Genomic DNA, 21938 nt, shown 5'->3' on the forward strand with positions numbered 1-21938 from the left:
CTCCCTTTGTAAATATTTCCTAATCTTCTTTGCCAACAACAACCAGACAGACATAAACCTTTGGACGTAACGGTCAACTTGTTTCTCTGTCTATAGTTTTATTTTCAGAGGAACGAATGATCATGACTGACAGGCTGTTTGATGACAAGCAGTACATTTCAACCAAAGAATCACCAACCATAAATAGATGGCTTCTTGAGTGCATTTGTTTATGGATTCATAATATATATATTAATATCCTTAAGTAACCTATACCGTTCAACTTTGAATATAACATTCGAGATTTCATTTTCCTCTGGCACTACATCAGCTAGGTCAAGTTTTTTATGTGAGGTAAAAAGCCTTCATTTATAAAAAATAAAAAAGGCACCTGGAAAGTGAAACCTTTTCTTTTTCCAATCTTCATTATCAAATGAAAAGTGTGAATAGAGTGCACACTTTGAAGCTGTCTTACAGGGATCCAACAGCAGCTTTCATTTTTGCCTCATGTTCCTTAATTATTTAGTAGGGAAAGGGTTCCACTCAAGGATTGTTCAGGTTATGTTAAGTAGAAGTGCACCTCTTATTAGGTGCAGGTACAAAGTCCTTGTGCAATCATTCCCAATCACATTTGAATATAACATACAAATACAAACAGCATTTTATTATGTTAGATTATGATAAAGACAATGGTTAAAATGCCATCGTTGAGTGATCTTACAAAACATCCACAGACTGTAAATATAAACGCAACATGCAACAATTTCAAAGATGTTACTGAGTTACAGTTCATATAAGGAAATCAGTCAATTGAAATAAATGAATTATGCCCTAATCTATGGATTTCACATGACTGGGAATACAGATATGCATCTGTTGGTCACATACACCTTTAAAAAAAAGTAGGGGCGTGGTGGATCAGAAAACCAGTCAGTATCTGGTGTGACCACCATTTGCCTCATGCAACGCGACACATCTCCTTTGCATAGAGTTGATCAGGCTGTTGATTGTGGCCTGTGGAATGTTGTCCCACTCCTCTTCAATGGCTGTGCGAAGTTGCTGGATATTGGCGGGAACTGGAACATGCTATTGTACACGTTGATCCAGAGCATCCCAAACATTCTCAATGGGTGAAATGTCTGGTGAGTTTGCAGGCCATGGAAGAACTGGGACATTTTCAGCTTCCAGGAATTGTGTGCAGATCCTTGCGACATGGGGCCATGCATTATCATGCTGAAACATGAGGTGATGGCGGCGGATGAATGGCACAACAATGGGCCTCAGGATCTTGCCATTGATAAAATGCAATTGTGTTCGTTGTCCGTAGCTTGAGCCTGCCCATACCATAACCCCACCGCTACCATTGTGCACTCTGTTCACAACGTTGACATCAGCAAATCGCTCGCCCACATGATGCCATACACGCTGTCTGCCATTTGCCCAGTACAGTTTAAACCAGGATTCATCCGTGAAGAGCACATTTCTCCAGCGTGCCAGTGGCCATCGAAGGTAAGCATTGAAGGCGGTTATGACGCTGAACTGCAGTCAGGTCAAGACCCTCGTAAAGGACGACGAGCACGCAGATGAGCTTCCCTGAGATGGTTTCTGACAGTTTGTGCAGAAATTCTTCAGTTGTGCAAACCCACAGTTTCATCAGCTGTCTGGGTGGCTGGCCTCAGACGATCCCGCAGGTGAAGAAGCCGGATGTGGAGGTCCTAAGCATGCCAATTGCACGCTCCCTCAAAACATGAGACATCTGTGGCATTGTGTTGTGACAAAACTGCACATTTTAGAGTGGCATTTTATTGTCCCCAGCACAAGGTGCACCTGTGTAATGATCATGCTGTTTAATCAGCTTCTTGATATGCCACACCTGTCAGGTGGATGGATTATTTTGGCAAAGGTAAAATGCTCACTAACAGGGATGTAAACAAATGTGTGCACAAAATGTGAGAGAAATAAACGTCTTGTATGTATGGAACATTTCTGGGATCTTTTATTTCAGCTCATGAAACATGGACTAACACTTCACATTTTGCGTTTATATTTGTGTTCAGTGTAGATGTCTTTATGTCCCATTTTACCTGGGCCCTGTCAAAAACAAATGAAGGTGCGAATCTGAAAAGGGGAGGAGTCATCTAGAGGCAGAAAAATGATGGCCACAACCTGAAGATCCGAAAAGGATGGGAGAGCAGAGCAGCAGCGGGGGAGGAGACTTGCACACTGGCAATGATGTTTTAAAATACCTTGACAACTATGCTGGATAGCGGTGACTTTTCAGGTTTGACCAACCAATTTGTCTTTATTTCTTGTGGCACCCAATACGTTTAAACGATGGATATGTATGCTTTTGAGTTGGTTTTCTTTTCACACTGATGAGAAAGTGAAAGGGAGAAAAGAAGAATGTCTTACCAAAATTAACAAGGTCAGTTTGGGGTTTCATCTTCTGTATCTCTCAATAGTATAGGTAGCTATTTCAGCAAATAAACAAAAGGAATCTGTTGTATCATTCATTTAGTGTAATTTGTAACGTTTTTTCTAGAAAATGTCTCTTTCATCACCATCCATTCTAAAGACTAACTTAGCTAACGCTAGCACACTCCTTGATTAGAGACTGCATATTCTCAACGGAAGGTTAACAACAGTGGTCATACTTCGTTTCTCGTCGACATCTTCAAATAATGGATGGAAACGGGAGAAAAGAGGCCACACGTTCGTATTTTGCATTGAATCGATTGTCTATATGGATTTCACAACTAACCTAGTTAGCTAAATACTTTGGGCAAGATAGGGTTTTAGTGTAGCTTGAGCCTAGGTCGATCACACGACTAGTTGGCTAAAAGCGCGAGCCGTTTTCTGCGTATAACAGGTGCATCTCTCGCTCGAGCGCTGTGACTGTTGTGTCTGCTTGGAATTATTTCCAAATCGTTTATTGCATATTTGCTACCAAAACAATCCATTAGTGTTCGAAAATGCATTTTCACTGATAAAAGGTTGCGTTGCGATTGACGTTTTGTAAGTGTTTCGCGTTGAAGTCTGAAAAGGAAGCTAGCTAGTTAGCAATGGCCTGCGTTCTGTAGTATGTTAGCTAGCTTGCGAACAGTCCACCCGAATCGGGGCAAGTAGGGCCCTCCTTTGTAATGACAGATAATTATTATCTTGGTGTATATGGACTATTTCGAGAATTCAATGTTAAATAATTTATTCTACTAACATTACTACCTAATTTAGTAGCTTTGTTAGCTATTTGCCAGTTCTGTAAATATACGGTTATGGCTAGCTATATGAATATAAACTTATTTAAGTAGCTACTTTTTTTAGCGCGCATACAGGGGGCATTTATTTATTTCACCTAGACTAGTTTAGCTAGCTAGATATTTAATTTAGGACTAGTTCGCTACATTGTCTCACTCTACAGCTAATCGGTTGGCTTGCAGACCTGGGGTGTATTCATTCCGCCGATTCTGTTGCAAAACGTTTCATAAACGGAAGCAAATGGAACGAAACGGGGAGGGACTTATCTGAATTTGTCCAATAGAAACTCTCGTTTTAGTTGAACATTTTCAACCGTTTGGATTAATGCTTACACCCATGAATAGCTCAAGTAACTAGCTAAATCAGTTGAGTTCACTCTAACTCTGTTGTATTGGCTATATTGTCTTACAATTTGAATCGCATGAAACTGCTGCTTGGATTTCGCAGCAATATTAGGTTCCTTTCACACCTTTAAACTCAGGTAGCCTACATACCCATATATCAAGGTCAACATTCATAAGCCTACTTACTACTAGCTAGCTAAGTTACTTGCAACTAGCTAGCTGTTCAATGGTTGGGGTCTGACTGGGTAACAGAGAGGAATTGAGAACATCCAGTCATCTGAGATTGCAAGGCAAGCTTGTCTAGTGGAAATGTTTAATATTCAGATCATGTGTTGTCCAGTGGCTGCTTTGGTGGACGTGGGATACGTCAATTAAATTTGCTCTTAATGTCACTGTGCAGTTGAGGCCCAATTATTTGTAATCATTTTAAATTATTTCCCACTGTACGGGTCAAATAACATGCAAATAAGTGTAAAGGGGAATGACGCATAGAATTTCATGTAAACTCTTCCTCCTTGGTAGGATCTGTATGGAGCAGACACTGTCTATATGGGGATGAACAAAGCTATACTTCTGACTGCAAATATACAGTAGGTAGGAAATCATTGGCATGGTAATAACATTTGCTTTACCTTACACAAGACATTGAAGACCTAACATAATTATATGCGCAGCCCCAACGCCTTATTCAAATGATTTAAAAAAAGTATACTTGCTTTTAGTTTTAACCCTTTGTTTTATGTTATTGTATGAGTGGGGATTGTCTATATTCACAGTTTGGTTGTGATTTAGGCGACTGACAAACCTTTTCAAAATTGCAACTTTGCCGGATTGCAACTTTGCCAAACTTGCATTCTTCGAAGTATCAATTTTATAAAGCTTCCAGAGGACCTTCTTTCTTAGGCCTATATCATCAAGGCCTATTAGTTGGAGGATGTGTGTTACTCTATAGTGAAGGTGCTCCTTGGCGTTTTGTTGAATTTTAAGCACCTGCTGTTTTTAACAGATGGCCTAGTCTTGGAATCTTGGCTAACTGAGGCTTCCAACTAGGGCCTATGTCAATGATCTATGTTCTCGGGGATGGCTGTTGGATATAGGCAACAACTGAAAAGAGATGCACTTGTTTTAAGAGAACACAGACACATGAGTTAAAATCTACTAAAGTCTTTACAATTTGGTCTAACACGTCTGACTCCTTATGAAATTCATTTTGTGTTTGTTTTGATTGCATCATATTCCTCCTTGCTATTGCACTGTAGCTAGGAATGACACGCACAGCAACACATCAAATACTTTTCTTGTTTGTTTAGGAAATGGGCTTTGAAATCAATCCTTGGATTGAACACATGATTGAATCATGTTCAGGAAATGGGAACATGATAGAATCTAGGCCATAGTGACTAGAGAGCTCACTTTGATTTATACTGTGGCACAAAGAGCTTTTTGCCTGTAGAGCATTGCAAGGTGTATTAGCTAAACTAAATATAAACACAGTTTTATGTAAAAAGGGCAGGCGTGTTACTTGTTTGTGCTCTTACATTTTAACTAAAGGGAAGTTAATTGGATGATCGAGTCTAGCAGTCCATTATGTTGGCCTAGGCCTGTTTTTTTTAATTTAGTTGGAATTTAACAGCCTCTTCTAATGTAGGCCCTCCCCTGCCAGTATGCCAGCTTGGCCTTGTCTCTTTCAATGAGGCAGCTTTAGAAACCTATAGAAAGCGTGACTCTACTGTGTTTTCTATTCAGACTCCTCTGAGTCAGGGGCTCCTAGCGGAAGGGAGGAGAGAGCCTCATGCGGGGAGAGTGCAGACCATAGAATCGTCTCTGGTGGTTTGATTGGGATCTATAGCCTACTTCTGCATGTCTCAACATGGTTAAGGAGTAAGGCATCAGATCAGACTGTCTAGTCTTAGGTGAAATGACGATGACTAACTAGTTCAGAGTGTTAGGCTACAGCTGTCACTGTTTACAGCTTCAGAAAGGGTGGGTAGTGGGCCAAAATAACAAATGGTTAACAATCTTCTGAAGTTGAAAAGCAGATGACGGATAACTCAGACTAAGAGAGTTTTAAGAACTTGCAAATTGCTTCAAATTAGGCTACATCAACAAATGGGAAATGTGTAGCCTGGCATTGCAGCGGTACATTTTTGAATAAGCCATGCTTTTAAGATGGTGTTGTCTGCATCCAGCACGGCAGATTAGAAGCAGGATAGTGCTGATCGAAGGGACCCTGTGGATGGGGCTTAATTGAACTTTCCAGCTTACACAGCTGGTGATCTAGTCATAACAATCCCCTTCTATGGCAAAAACACTAGTGCTTGCTGCTGGCAATGGTCTACCTACCTCTGTAAAGATATCCATCTCTGGCCTCCCTAGCGGCACTGCGGTCTAAGGCACTGCATCGCAGTGCTTGAGGTGTCACTACAGATCCGGGTTCGATCCCAGGCTGTGTCGCAGCCAGCGACCGGGAGACCCTTGTGGCGGTGCACAATTGGCCCAGCGTCGTCCAGGTTAGGGGAGGGTTTGGCCAGCCGGGATGTCCTTGTCCCATCGCGCTCTAACGACTCCTTGTGGTGGGCTGGGCACATGCACTCTGACTTCAGTTGCCAGCTGTACAGAGTTTCCTCCGACACATTGGTGCAGCTGGCTTCTAGGTTAAGCAAGCAGTGTGACAAGAACCAGTGCGGCTTGGCAGGGTCGTGTTTCGGAGGACGCATGGCTCTCGACCTTCGCCTCTCCCGAGTCCGTACCGGAGTTTCAGCGATGGGACAAGACTGTAACTAACAATTGGATATTAGGGGTAAAAATAAATAAAGATATCCATCTCTATTTACCTCTGTAAATGTATACATCCATCAAAGTGTAGATGTAAGAGATGGTGCCCAACTGAGATTAAAGGTATCATGTATTGAATGAATAAAAGCACGAAAGCATTCAACTTTTCATTCCACGCTCAAATGATCGGTTCTAATCTTTGACTGTACACTCACTGAATCACTATGAGTGAAGGCTCCCTTGGGAAAACACGTAGCCCTAACTTTAGATGATTTACTGCCTTTGCATCTAAGTTGAGGTTCTGCCATCGATCGCATCTGATCGCTAAAGCAATGTGATGACAGCGTTTGGCCTCTGAGCAGCGTTGGCCGGGCTGGCGGAGGAGAGTGAACAGACCATGGATCTCTCTTTTGAGTTTCTTTACAGAAACTGAGTGATGTTGACAGGTGTTTTAAAAAGGGAGAGAAAATGCTTAGATGCATTGTATCGTAATCCTCATCAGTTGCCTTTTTATGAAGGGACAATGAATATTGTAGTGTCAGACAGACCAAAAGGGGAATCAAAGCTATATATGGCTGTGGTGCTGAACTTTCTCCTTCTCTTTTAATTGGCAACCAGGCAATAACAGCTGTCAGAGAGTTGTAAAGAGTAGGCCTACTTCTCCCCATTAGGCCATGTAAATGCTATTTTCTATGCTAATTTTCCTGCTAAAGATGGTCTGTTATAGTCCTGATGAGCTGATGTCACAGCCTAGCTTGCTTAGCATTAGGATTCCAGGCGATTGAGGTTGGCATAGTGGAAGCTCTAATTCCCACCCCCAGGGCACCTAATTAAAACTTACAACCAAGACAAATGACCTTTGACTCTGTCTGCCATTTCACGAGAACTGCTATTCTGAAAACTCGATGACATGCAAAGAGGAGATCAGTGGGAGATCAACATACCCTCTAAGAAAATGATTATGGCACTTGAAATGTTTTGATTTTCTCAGTCATTATCGTAATACTATGTTATGCTTGGTCTTCTGGATTTCTTTCCCATTTGCTTGGCAAAAATGAACTCGTTTCTCTATCCTGGAAATGTAAAATATGTTTTAGCCCTCAGTTTTGCCCCAGTCGTTTGTTTTGTTGTCATTGATACATTCGCCCACTTCATGGGCCATTGCATTGAAATATTGTTTGCAAAAATTATCTTTCTCTCTCAATATTTTGTAATACCCAACCCAGAATATCTGCTGAGAATTGTCTTTGTTATTATACAGTTGAAAAATGGTCACGCTCGCACAAGCAGGAGAGGTCTTTTGGAGGCATATGCTTGATGAGATTATTCATTTAAAAAGCTATCAGATTCTTACACTAGTTGATTCTCTCTTTCTTTGCAGTGGCTGACTAACATGGCTGACTAACTACCTGCCACAGATTCTCTTCATGGATAACAGAGGAAGACGACAAAGGAAACACAAAATTAAACCTAATTAATCATCAACAAAGACATTAAACGTCAAGAAAAACCAACCCACCACCTTTGTTCCATCACTTTGACTTCCAGTGCATGTGGCCCTGAAGTAGTCTTAAGAGAGGAGGCTGGGAACGCATAGGCCTACCACTATGCACTGTAAACAGAGAGGCTGGGACTGTGGAGGTGTGGGGAGAACCAGGCCTCCTCCAGGCAGAACTATCCCCCTGGTGCTGGGGCTCCTGGTGGCTCTGGTCCAGGGCACTGTACCTGGGGGACCGGTAGTGGAGGGCCTGGGGGAGATGGTGTTGGTGGACCTGGAAGCATCCATGCACTCCTCGGTCCTCTCCGACTTGCAGGCTCCAGCCTCTGTCACAGAGGGACCTCCCACGGGTATCCCAGAATCCCTGCCTGTGGTCACAGAGGTGGCCCCCGCAGGCATCCCAGACTCTTCGGCGGTGGTGGGCCACGGGTTCCAGTTGAGGATTCCGCCCAGGGTGACGAATGGCAGTTGTAATGTTCAGGTAAGCACTCATGACTAGGATGTTACTACCAAATAGGATTACTAAGACGTTCCTATTAAATTACTAGAGGTGCTATTGTTATGTAGTAGGCAGTGTAGTGTTATTGTGTTGCCTACCTGTGTGCTATCTAGGTAACACTTCCACACTTCATCCCCAGGTGGCAGCAGCCGGGTCCAGGGGTTGCCAAGGTTTGATTTAAAGGGATACTTCGGGATTTTGGCAATGAGGCCCTTTATCTACTTCGCCAGAGTCCGATGAACTTGTGGATACCATTTTTATGTGTCTGTGTGCAGTTTGAAGGAAGTTGCTAACTAACGCTAGCGTAATTGCTAACTAGCGTTAGCGCAATGACTGGAAGTCTACACACTAACGCTAGTTAGAGGGTTTCGCGAGCCAATGCTAACTTCCTTCATACTGGACACAGAGACATGAAAATGGTATGAGGTGCTGGGGAAGTAGATAAAAGGCCTCATTGCCAAAATCCCAAAGCATCCCTTTTAAGCACAGGTTCTGCCATTTTTAAGGTGGTTGTCAGTCAGTGTCCCAGCTTGCAAGCCGTGAGGCTGTGGGTTTTGTTTCATGGCCATGAGTCCTTTCGTTAGTTTGAGTCTTTAGTTTGGGCATGCCTTTTGTATTTTTCCTTTTTGTACATATTTATGTTTCGTCACCATCTGAACAAATAGTAATCCGCTTGGACTGGCCGAACAAGGTCAAGAGAGACAGCTGGACCAGTAGCAGTGCGTAGGTAAAATCACAGGAAGCGAAGCCAGTAAAAATCCATATTACTACATATGTTGTGATAATTGTGTTGTTTGCTCTATAACCCATCAGTCCATATGCCAGCGTGATATATAATAAGGCAGTAACAACAGTCGCAGAATAAATTGAATTACACATATGTTTGTTTCATTAAAAACCGGAGAGCAGCATACAGTTGAAGTCGGAAGTTTACATACACCTTAGCCAAATACATTTAAACTCTGTTTATCACAATTCCTGACATTTAATCCTAGTAAAAATTCCCGGTTTTAGGTCAGTTAGGTTCACCACTTTATTTTAAGAATGTGAAATGTCAGAATAATAGTAAAGAGTGATTTTATTTCAGCTTTTATTTATTTCATCACATTCCCAGTGGGTCAGAAGTTTACATACACTCAATTAGAATTTGGTAGCATTGCCTTTAAATTGTTTAACTTGGGTCAAACATTTCGGGTAGCCTTCCACAAGCTTCCCACAATTAGTTGGGTGAATTTTGGCCCATTCCTCCTGACAGAGCTGGTGTAACTGAGTCAGGTTTGTAGGCCTCCTTGCTCGCACACGCTTTTTCAGTTCTGCCCCCACATTTTCAATAGGATTGAGGTCAGGGCTTTGTGATGGCCATTCCAATACCTTGACTTTGCTGTCCTTAAGCCATTTTGCCACAACTTTGGAAGTATGCTTGGGGTCATTGTCCATTTGGAAGACCCATTTGCGACCAAGCTTTAACTTCCTGACTGATGTATTGAGATTTGGCTTCAATATATCCACATAATTTCCTTCCTCATGATGCCATCTGTTTTGTGAAGTGCACCAGTCCCTCCTGCAGCAAAGCACCCCCACAGAATGATGCTGCCACCCCCATGCTTCACGGTTGGGATGGTGTTCTTCGGCTTGCAAACCTTCCCCTTTTTCCTCCTAACATAACGATGGTCATTATGGCCAAACAGTTTTATTTTTGATTCATCAGACCAGAGGACATTTCTCCAAAAAATACGATCTTTGTCCCCATGTGCAGTTGCAAACCATAGTCTGGCTTTTTTTATAGGGGTTTTGTAGCAGTGGCTTCTTCCTTGCTGAGCGGCCTTTCAGGTTATGTCAACATAGGACTCGTTTTACTGTGGATATAGATACTTTTGTACCTGTTTCCTCCAGCATCTTCACAGGGTCCTTTACTGTTGTTCTGGGATTGATTTGCACTTTTTGCACCAAAGTACATTAATCTCTAGGAGACGGGTAAATCTCTAGCAGATGAGTAAAGGGATCAATAGAGGGTAGAGTCAGTCAGACAGTCTTGTCACTAAACCAGGTTCCTCCAGTGAGCAGAGTGATGAGCTAGTTTCCCCACATGATCAGGTTTGTGTAACCACAGCGAAAGGTCACGTGTCTCAGGGGGCGGAGGCTCTCAATGAGAGCTTTGAGGTATCCCCAGTTTGTGAAGTTACTCATGTTCAGAGGAGTGCTGATTTGAAAACCATATAGGGAGGAGAATAGTTGTGTGGGAACATGGAGGAAACTTTGTTTGTCATACTAGAAAGTGGTTTCCAGGAAATGGTTCTCCCTAGTGAGGAAGGTGGTACTTGTGTCTCTAGCTGAGACCTGGGCAGAGATGAGATGTAGTGTACCCTCTGCAGGTTGAGGATGAGGTTGATTCATGTGTCAATTTAGGAGAGACGTTCTTTGTTTGGTCGAGTGACACTGATACACTAGGTTCTGAGAAATGAATTGGTTTCCCCAAGTGATCTGTTGAAGTCAGTTTGTCAGTGAGTCTTTTATTCCTTTAGCTGACATGTTCTTTGCCACAGTAGAGGTTTTTTGGGTGTCAGGTTTTGATTTAGCTGACACTTCACTCAGTGAGCTATGGGAGGGAGGAGATTCTTCCCAGTCATGTTGCGAGATTAGTGAGGATTCACAGGAAGACCGGGTCTGGGGTTTTCGGGGTGACAAGGCGGTGTCTTGTGATGAGGATCAGGAGCTTGAAGAAGTGAGTTTGGCGGGAAAGCCAGATCCACCGGATTTGTCACTTCTTTTAAAAAGTATTATTTTATTTTATTTATTGTCTCATTGCTGCAACTCCCCAACGTGCTCGGGAGGTGAAAGTCGAGTCATGCGTCCTCCGAAACATGACCCGCCAAACCATGCTACTTAACACCCGCCTGCTCAACCCGGAAGCCAGCTGCACCAATATGTCGGAGGAAACACTTCAACGGACAACCAAGGTCAGCCTGCAGGCACCCGGCCTGCCACAAGGAGTCGCTAGAGCAATGAGCCAAGTAAAGTCCCCCCGGCCTAACCCGGACGACGCTGGGCCAATTGTGTGATACAGCCCGGGATCGAACCCGGATCTGTAGTGATGCCTCTAGCACTGCGATACAGTGCCTTAGACCGCTGCGCCATTCGGGAGGCCCTCGGTTTTGTCGCTTCTGGTTGTTGAGTGTGTCTCCAGTTAAGGTGGAGGAAAGTGAGGAGGATATGGCTAACGGGTCCGTTTCAGTGAGTGCTCAAAGCTAAACATGGATGGTGTGCCTAGTGAGTTGGCTGAAGTTGTGGTCAATGTTCACTGGTGGTGGTTGCTCCACGTCTTTTATCGCTGGCTCCATATCAGATGGAGCTTGTTGCTTGTGACCATGGTCCTGGTTAATGGAGTTGGTCTCTCAGTTTAGAACCAGAGCGGTCACAGGTTGTCCTATGGTTTGTTCAGGTCAGAGACTTTTGTCAGGAAAAATATTACCTGAGTGCAGAGCTGTGATTTTGATGGTTTTGTTTTGACTGGGTTCTGGATTTGAGAATGGCTTTCTCTCAGAGTTTAGGGTTTTTGTAGTCCGGTTGTGTAACTGCAGCTCTAGGATTTTATAGTGCACATATTTTGTCTCTTCAGTTAAATATGTTTTATGGAACAAAACAATATACAAAAAAAAAAAAATATATATATATACAGTGGGGAGAACAAGTATTTGATACACTGCCGATATTGCAGGTTTTCCTACTTACAAAGCATGTAGAGGTCTGTAATATTTATCATAGGTACACTTCAACTGTGAGAGACGGAATCTAAAACAAAAATCCAGAAAATCACATTATATGATTTTTAAGTAATTAATTTGCATTTTATTGCATGACATAAGTATTTGATCACCTACCAACCAGTAAGAATTACAGCTCTCACAGACCTGTTAGTTTTTCTTTAAGAAGCCCTCCTGTTTTCCACTCATTACCTGTATTAACTGCACCTGTTTGAACTCGTTACCTGTATAAAAGACACCTGTCCACACACTCAATCAAACAGACTCCAACCTCTCCACAATGGCCAAGACCAGAGAGCTGTGTAAGGACATCAGTGATAAAATTGTAGACCTGCACAAGGCTGGGATGGGCTACAGGACAATAGGCAAGCAGCTTGGTGAGAAGGCAACAACTGTTGGCGCAATTATTAGAAAATAGAAGAAGTTCAAGATGATGGTCAATCACCCTCGGTCTGGGGCTCCATGCAAGATCTCACCTCGTGGGGCATCAATGATCATGAGGAAGGTGAGGGATCTGCCCAGAACTACACGGCAGGACCTGGTCAATGACCTGAAGAGAGCTGGGACCACAGTCTCAAAGAAAACCATTAGTAACACACTACGCCGTCATGAATTAAAATCCTGCAGCGCACGCAAGGTCCCCCTGCTCAAGCCAGTGCATGTCCAGGCCCGTCTGAAGTTTGCCAATGACCATCTGGATGATCCAGAGGAGGAATGGGAGAAGGTCATGTGGTCTGATGAGACAAAAATAGAGCTTTTTGGTCTAAACTCCACTCGCCGTGTTTGGAGGAAGAAGAAGGATGAGTACAACCCCAAGAACACCATCACAACCGTGAAGCATGGAGGTGGAAACATCATTCTTTGGGGATGCTTTTCTGCAAAGGGGACAGGACGACTGCACCGTATTGAGGGGAGGATGGATGGGGCCATGTATCGCGAGATCTTGGCCAACAACCTCCTTCCCTCAGTAAGAGCATTGAAGATGGGTTGTGGCTGGGTCTTCCAGCATGACAACGACCTGAAACACACAGCCAGGGCAACTAACGAGTGGCTCCGTAAGAAGCATCTCAAGGTCCTGGAGTGGCCTAGCCAGTCTCCAGACCTGAACCCAATAGAAAATCTTTGGAGGGAGCTGATAGTCCGTATTGCCCAGCGACAGCCCCGAAACCTGAAGGATCTGGATAAGGTCTGTATGGAGGAGTGGGCCAAAATCCCTGCTGCAGTGTGTGCAAACCTGGTCAAGACCTACAGGAAACGTATGATCTCTGTAATTGCAAACAAAGGTTTCTGTACCAAATATTAAGTTCTGCTTTTCTGATGTATCAAATACTTATGTCATGCAATAAAATGCAAATTAATTACTTAAAAATCATATAATGTGATTTTCTGGATTTTTGTTTTAGATTCCGTCTCTCACAGTTGAAGTGTACCTATGATAAAAATTACAGACCTCTACATGCTTTGTAAGTAGGAAAACCTGCAAAATCGGCAGTGTATCAAATACTTGTTCTCCCCACTGTATATATATATATACACACACACACACACAGTTGAAGTCGGAGGTTTACATACACCTTAGCCAAATACATTTAAACTCAGTTTTTCACAATTCCTGACATTTAATCCTAGTAAAAATTCCCTGTCTTAGTTCAGTTAGGATCACCACTTTATTTTAAGAATGTGAAATGTCAGAATAATTGTAGAGAGAATGATTTATTTCAGCTTTTATTTATTTCATCACATTCCTAGTTGGTCAGAAGTTTACATACACTCAATTAGTATTTGGTAGCATTGCCTTTAAATTGTTTAACTTGGGTCAAACGTTTCGGGTAGCCTTCCACAAGCTTCCCACAATAAGTTGGGTGAATTTTGGCCCATTCCTCCTGACAGAGCTGGTGTAAATGAGTCAGGTTTGTAGGCCTTCTTGCTCGCACACGCTTTTTCAGTTCTGCCCACAAATGTTCTATAGGATTGAGGTCAGGGCTTTGTAATGGCCACTCCAATACCTTGACTTTGTTGTCCTTAAGCCATTTTGCCATAACTTTGGAAGTATGCTTGGGGTCATTGTCCATTTGGAAGACCCATTTGCGACCAAGCTTTAACTTCCTGACTGATGTCTTGAGATGTTGCTTCAATATATCCACATAATTTTCCTTCCTCATGATGCCATCTATTTTGTGAAGTACACCAGTCCCTTCTGCAGCAAAGCACCCCCACAGCATGATGCTGCCAACCCTGTGCTTCATGGTTGGGATGGTGTTCTTCGGCTTGCAAGCAACCCCCTTTTTCCTCCAAAAATAACGATGGTCATTATGACCAAACAGTTCTATTTTTGTTTCATCAGACCAGAGGACATTTCTCCAAAAAGTATGATCTTTGTCCCCATGTGCAGTTGCAAACCGTAGTCTGGCTTTTTATGGCGGTTTTGGAGCAGTGGCTTCCACCTTGCTGAGTGGCCTTTCAGGTTATGTCGATATAGGACTCGTTTAACTGTGGATATAGATAATTTTGTACCTGTTTCCTCCAGCATCTTCACAAGGTCCTTTGCTGTTGTTCTGGGATTGATTTGCACTTTTCATTCCTCTCTAGGAGACAGAACGCGTCTCCTTCCTGAGCGGTAGGACGGCTGCGTGGTCCCATGGTATTTATACTTGCGTACTATTGTTTGTACAGATGAACGTGGTACATTCAGGCGTTTGGAAATTGCTCCCAAGGATGAACCAGACTTGTGGAGGTCTACCATTTTCTTTCTGAGGTCTTGGCTGATTTCTTTTGATTTTCCCATGATGTCAAGCAAAGAGGCACTGAGTTTGAAGGTAGGCCTTGAAATACATCCACAGGTACACCTCCAATTGACTCAAATGATGTTAATTAGCCTATCAGAAGCTTCTAAAGCCATGACATCATTTTCTGGAATTTTCCAAGCTGTTTAAAGGCACAGTCAACTTAGTGTATATAAACTTCTGACCCACTGGAATTGTGATACAGTGAATTATAAGTGAAATAATCTGTCTGTAAAGTTATATTGGATAGATCTATTCAATGGCACGATCTCATCAGTGTGTTACTTAACACACACATTCCAATAAATCATATATAAAAAAAGCTTTGTCTACAGATGAATTCAGGACATCATACATATATATATATATATATATATATATATATATATATATATATATATATATATATACACACACACACACATACATTCATACATAAAAATAAACATATCTTTAGCTTACACAGATTTTTGTATTATGCACGGGTGCGTTAACCGACTCTTAAGGATTAACAGGCTATATTTTGTTATGATACGGATTGAAAAATAATTGCATTCCAAAAGAGATCGACCTGGCTACAGTAGGCTAGCCAAGACAAATGCTAAAGTGTCTTTTTTTTGTAGCTTTCTTTTTGCAGACTATCAACAGTAGGCAGCATATTGCTAGTATATTAACTATTGAAGGTTTACTATTGTAAAGCACTTTCCCTAAAATAAATAAGCTCAGTGAGTAGATTGATGGGCACTTATTATTGTTCAGGACAGCTCGAATGTGCTGTGTGAACGTGTTTCAACTTCTGTACTGCTCGAGAAGTTGTGACTCGCGGGAGCGTGGTGGTGCTTGAATGACCGTCCTATATCTCAAATACAAATGGCACGACTTTTCCGTGTTTTTCAATGGTAGACCACGACAGGGCAGGTAAATGTTGAACTGGAATGCAAAAATGCGCTGAGAATTTACTGGCCCTCTACCTCATTTCCGTAATCGTTTGTGCCCAACTGCTTGATCACAATACTGTACTTATTCCAATCTTCCTGTTTATGCTGAAATATGTATGAGGAGTTTACCTTGCACATAAGAGCCAGCTCTCAAAATCTCTTTGGAATTGGGAACAGCTATTACAGCAGAACAGAAAATGGAGAGAACAAGTACTTTTTGGGAAGCATTGTACTAAATAAGCTTAACTTTACTTAGCCACAACCACTTGATTATCTTCTATTTCCTATACCCCCTTCTACTTCCCCCAGCTCCTATGGCTATTTTTGAACCTTACTGCAAATATTTCTGTTTGACAATAAACATACTCTTGGCCAGATCATTCTGTTGTAGCAATTTGTTTCAGCCGTAGGCTTCTCAATAACTAGCCAAAGATATTCATATTTGCAATGCTATACATAATATTATGTCTCTGTGGGGTTTTTTCTCACTCTATCACTGCTGATTGAGGTTGACTGTGGTGGAATTTGTTCAAACAAGGAGTTTATGAATGGGATTAGATTAATATTGGTTCCTTGTATTATTGGGAATGATATCGTGTCACATCGTAATGTCTCAAAATGAATGGGTGACGACTTGGGCGGCTGTCATTTTGTGAATAGGTGCTAACTGTGAGCCGAGCTTCCTGCTCACTTCAACAAGGGTCAGTAGAGACAGCAATACACAGATTAAATGAGTGAATGGAAAACGTGAGACTGGGTTTTCCATATTATAAACCCTTTCATAATAATACCCTTAAGATTACTGTATAGTTGGGTAGGTTTTTATTGGCAGAATCTGCCTCTTGTTTGAAACACCGTCTCTTTTCAGAATTTGATCTATGCGCCATAACTTTCCCCTATCTCTAAACCTTTCTTCTCTCCTATTGCAGTTAACTGAGGTGGGAAAGGACAGCTTGCCCTCCTGGCTGCACTGGGACACCGGGAGCTGCATCCTACAAGGCCTGGCCCTGGAGCAGGACAAAGGTGTCCACCATATCTCCCGCTCAGAGATAAACAGTGGCCATGGCCTGGAGGCCTTCTCTATTGAGGTGCACCCAGAAGAGCGAGCCGACACTGAACCGGCCCTGTTGGCCCTCCAGGCTGAGAGCAACAACCTCCAGCCCTTCACCTGCGGCAACGAGGAGCCCGTCACTGTCCTCACCATAATCCTGGATGCCGACCTCACCAAGATGGACGCCCAGCAGAGGGTGGGCCTGCTGGCCAGCATGAAGAAGTTTTCCGGTGTCCCTCTGGAGCACATGAGGGTGGTCCCCGTCGTCAACAACCGCCTGTTTGACATGTCCGCCTTCATGGCCGGGCCCGGAAATGCCAAGAAGGTGGTGGAGAATGGGGCCTTGTTGTCATGGAAGCTTGGCTGCGCCCTCGACCAGTCCAACATTCCGAATATCAACAGCGTCCAATCGCCTGCCAAGGACGGGTCCATGTCGTCCAAATTAGGCTACCCAGTGGTGGGCTGGCACATCGTCAACAAGAAGCCCCACTTGGTGAAACGGGTCAGGAGGCAGCTGGGAAACACCCCCACCCCTGTGCCCTCCCTGCTCCCCCCAACCACTCACCCCGAGCCCCCTACTCGCATCGTTCCCACCCCCACATCCCCTTTCATCTCCCTAGCCACTGACAGCTCTGTCCCCCCTGTCCGTGGCCCCTTGCCCTTGCCGGTGAAGCCCACGATCAGGCTAAGAGATCAGATTGCCCACACTCCTACTATAGGGGTTCCTCAGCCCACTAGGATCCTGGGCACCACCAGTACCATCCCCATACAGCCTACTATTACCCGGCCTGCTATTCCAGAGGCTACTGCTCTGCCCACCCCACCAAGCACCACTAGAAGGCCCAAGACCTCCACCACCAAGAAAACCAAGAAGCCCAAGACCTCCACTCCAGTGCCTAGGGAACCTAAGACCACGACTAAGCCACCCAGACGCACCAGCCATCTGTCTCCGGTTCCTGACTACAACAACGAGAAGCCCCAGCTACGCAACCCCATCGACGAGGTGAACGCCTGGGTCGGGACCTACTTTGAGGTGAAGGTTCCTCCAGATACCTTCTTCGACAAAGAGGATGGCACCACGGACAAGCTGCGTCTGACTCTGAGGAAGAACCACAACGAGGTGGTGAGCGAGACCTCCTGGATCCAGTTCAACAGCACCATCCAGCTCCTGTACGGTCTCCCAGAGAAAGAACACATGGGCAAACACGAGTACTTCATGCTGGCCACCGACAAGGCAGGCATGAGCACCATAGACGCCTTTGAGGTCCATGTCAACCATTTGTCAGTCAATGACAAACCCTCTGTTGTTTTTGCTGCCCGTTTCCACGGTGAACCCAAGACACTGACCAACGACGTCCACAAGAAGATCCTCCTGACTAAGAAGTTGGCGTATGCACTGGGCGACCGGAACACCAGCACAGTGACCCTGCGGAGTATCACCAAGGGCTCCATTGTGGTGGAGTGGACCAACAACAGCCTCCAGCAGAGCCCCTGTCCCAAGGACCAGATCACCGTCCTCAGCAGAAAGATCTCCGACCCCCAGGGCAGGCCCACTCTGGCGTTCTCCAATGCCATGGAGCCAGACTTCAAACCCATCAACATCTCAGTTCGCGGCACCAACAAGTGCCATACCTACACGTTTGTGCCCCCAGGAGAAAAGATCATCCTTGTTCCCCCTCCAGCCACTCCTTCCCCTGGCACGGGTCGTAGCACCAGTGACGATGTCTACCTGCACACGGTCATCCCGGCTGTGGTGGTGGCGGCACTACTGCTGATCGCCGGCGTCATCTCAATGGTCTGCTACCGCAAGAAGCGCAAGGGCAAGATGACCATTGAGGAGCAGGCCACCTTCATCAAGAAAGGTGTGCCCATAATCTTTGCAGATGAGTTAGACGACTCCAAGTCCCCCCCGTCCTCCAGTATTCCCCTAATCCTGCAGGAGGAGAAGCCGCCCCTGCCCCCTCCGGAGTACCCCAACATGGCTGGCCCTCACAGCACCCTGCTCAACCAGGATCTCCTGGAGGAGTACTCCATCTACCAGGATGAGGACCCCAACGCACCCCCCTATCAGCCCCCTCCACCCTTCACTGTTCCCATTGAGGGGAAAGGGTCACGCCCCAAGAACATGACATCATACAGGTCGCCACCTCCCTACGTGCCTCCCTAACGCTCACAGGAGCCTTGGCTTTGGGATGGATGAGAGCGGTTGTTTGTATGAAAACAATTTACGGAGGAATTTTACACACATACTGTACAATGAGACAATGAGATGACTTCGACATGGACGGAGTAGGCGACCACTCCTGTATAAGTGACTACTATGGAAACGTACTGTATAAGTCTACTACTGGCACAGGAAAACTGTACAGAAACGGTTTGAAACTCCAGCACTCTTTCTTTTGTTGTCCATCATAGTTATGCTTTCGACTATTGCTTAATAATCTTTTTTTTTTTTTAATCTGTTCTTGCCAAGATGAATAATTTTATCTTCGAAGATGTACTGTTTCTATTGTGTAGAAAATAATGAAAATGCGGGAGAGACTGGAGGCTGCAGAGGCCTTGGATCAGAAGTCACCATGACAACAGACTAGGAGGCTGTCATTCACAAAGTGAATCTTTATACCAATTACAGTATATTGCTTTTATCTTTCTTTGGGCTAGATCTACTAAGATTTTGCAGCTGTTATTTTTAGAAGGGAGTCTAAGACAAAAAGGCAAACTAAAAGCATGAAACCATCTTTTATTTACATCATAACCTTTACATTTGTATTATTCTCTTAATCTCTAGCCACGTTTCCATCCACATTTAATTTTTTTCTCTGAGTAAAGTCGTAAAGTCATACCGTATAAATAAAATAAAAAAATCACAACAGCTGGGGTGGAAACAGGTAGTTTCGGTACAATTTTATAAATGCGGACAGATAATTTGTTCGTTCGACATGGTGGGATCTTTTTGTGTCTGTAAAATTAATTATGCGACAAATGGAGATGGAAACGCCTTTATGCACAAATATTAATATAATAACCATCATATCGAAGTAAACTTGGAGTCACAATGATATGGTCTGTGTGTGATCCTCCCACTGACTCGGGAAACCATGCAGGCCATTAGGCTATAGATTAAATCATTTATGATGAACTTCACAGGGTGGTGAAAGTGCATGGTGATCTTGAAGCGCTTTTCCAATAAATATCGAGGGTCTTATTCTGGTGACATGATGATCGATGCTTGGCTGCCGTTTGACAAACATTCTCGCTCTTATCCATAATAATCTCATCATGTAGACTAGCCTACCCGCATTGTATCTGTACACATACTGTACCAAGGCACATTAGCTATTTAACAGTTTTTGTGACAGAAATATTGGTAGAGTTGAAAATAAGATGGAAACACATTGAACTTTAGATTTTTTATTCGGTACATGAAAACGTAAGCGAAAAAGTACATTTTGTGTGCACTACATCACGCACTGACTTTTATCCTCAAGTCCATTTGGTGGAAAAACACCACTGTTGTGAAAATGCTCATAATTTCTTTATGCAAATTGTTTTATATTTGCATGAAAATCTGTTTCCAATTGGATGCAAACTTAGCTTATGTTACCATTTGTTTTTTCGTTGTAGGTTTTATCCCCTCTTGAAAATAACAGGTGTAAAACTTCAGGTGCAAGACGCCTAGTAAAACTAGCCCTTTGTGTCTTGCAGAACTAAACATTGTAACTGGTAGCCTAAAAAGGACATGATAAAAAAATATATATATTTAACACATCATGTGACTCAAATATCCTCTGCTATACAGGTACTTGATCAACAAGTAAATCATAGACTGATAGTGAATGACCACAATTCTTTTTAATGTAATGGGATTACAAAACAGGAGTAATAACGACATTATATTCAGTGTATTAATTTGCCACTGATCTCGCCCCTGAAACTGAGGGATCACCATACTATTCCGGGGTTGCCAAGGTAGTGACAAAGCAAAGCATGGCTGGTTTGCACCCATAATGCCCGGTCAATGAGATGCTGTGACTAGACAACAGAGAGAACTGACGGATGTAAAGAATTAGGCTACTAGATTGATCAACTGTTTGTTGGTGTTGTTGACACAAGTTTTTGGGGACTACGTCTCCCTTGGACCACAGGGGTATACTACAAAGCAGCATCAATGTGTTGGCCAGCTAACTTTTATTTTTATTTTTTATATAATCTAGATTTTCTGGTTCATTTAAGAAAGCTGAACTTAGAAATGTGTTTTTGGTTGTTGAATCATTTAGACCATGCTCATTTCAATGTTATCTTTCAAAAAAATGAGTTATTTCAGAATATGTTGGCAAGTTAGCTGGCTAACTCATTGATTCTGCTTTGTAGTATACCCCTACGGTCTCTTGCAAAAGAGATTTCGTTACAATGAGAGACTAACCTTAATAAATAAAGGTTAAGTAAATGAAATAAGAAAATTGAGGGGGAACGTACTGTAATATCACTGCTCTCTGCCTCTATGCTGCTGTACTGTATCGTTAGTGTTTTGCCTGCCTTTGTCATTATCAGTTGAGATGAGGCATGGGAACAAGTATATGTACATAATGGTGTGCCTGTGAAACTAAAGATCTCAAAAATGTTAGTGTTTTATCAGTAGAGATGCTGTGGGAGGGCGGGTGGAAATCATTTAATATTTTGTTTGTCTAGATTTATGATCACGCTTTCATAAAATAAAAACAAATTTAATAGTTTGTGGGGGACGGGGGAATTTTTTTTTATAAACTTTTCCGTCTCTGAAAATATTGCATCCTGTAAAGAATACGATGGGGGATGAAGACAAGTGAATAATGTACGTTTCATATCTGATATCACCATAAGGAACAATGGTTGAAAAAATCTAATGTTTTTACAGATTTTTTGATACAGTCTCAAATTTGTTTTATGAAAATATATTAATAAAGATGAACTACTATTTGTAAAGACTCAAAGACCCTGTATGTTCCCTTCTCTGTTCAGTCTTTTTCCTGGGTGAAAACTGAATTTGTTCACCACTGGGTTTGAATTATTCAGTTA

At 43.1% G+C, this 21938-nt stretch overlaps 1 protein-coding gene across 4 annotated transcripts; it reads left to right on the forward strand.

Annotated features, from left to right (window-relative positions):
• Positions 1–2171: 2171 nt before the first annotated feature.
• Positions 2172–19847, forward strand: LOC121538610 (dystroglycan-like). Of its 4 annotated transcripts, XM_041846783.2 has the most exons (4): positions 2172–2404; positions 4101–4172; positions 7735–8332; positions 16762–19847. In XM_041846783.2, exons 3-4 carry the CDS (start codon positions 7961–7963, stop codon positions 19048–19050), a joined length of 2661 nt encoding a protein of 886 aa, XP_041702717.1. In that variant the 5' UTR covers positions 2172–2404; positions 4101–4172; positions 7735–7960; the 3' UTR covers positions 19051–19847. The 4 variants fall into 4 exon arrangements, with proteins under 4 accessions (XP_041702717.1, XP_041702715.1, XP_041702716.1 ...); XM_041846781.2 differs by lacking the exon at positions 4101–4172; XM_041846782.2 differs by lacking the exon at positions 4101–4172 and having other exon boundaries at positions 2172–2260.
• Positions 19848–21938: the final 2091 nt, after the last annotated feature.

This window comes from Coregonus clupeaformis, chromosome 24 (genome assembly GCF_020615455.1).
Source record: "Coregonus clupeaformis isolate EN_2021a chromosome 24, ASM2061545v1, whole genome shotgun sequence".
Classification (NCBI taxonomy): domain Eukaryota; kingdom Metazoa; phylum Chordata; class Actinopteri; order Salmoniformes; family Salmonidae; genus Coregonus; species Coregonus clupeaformis.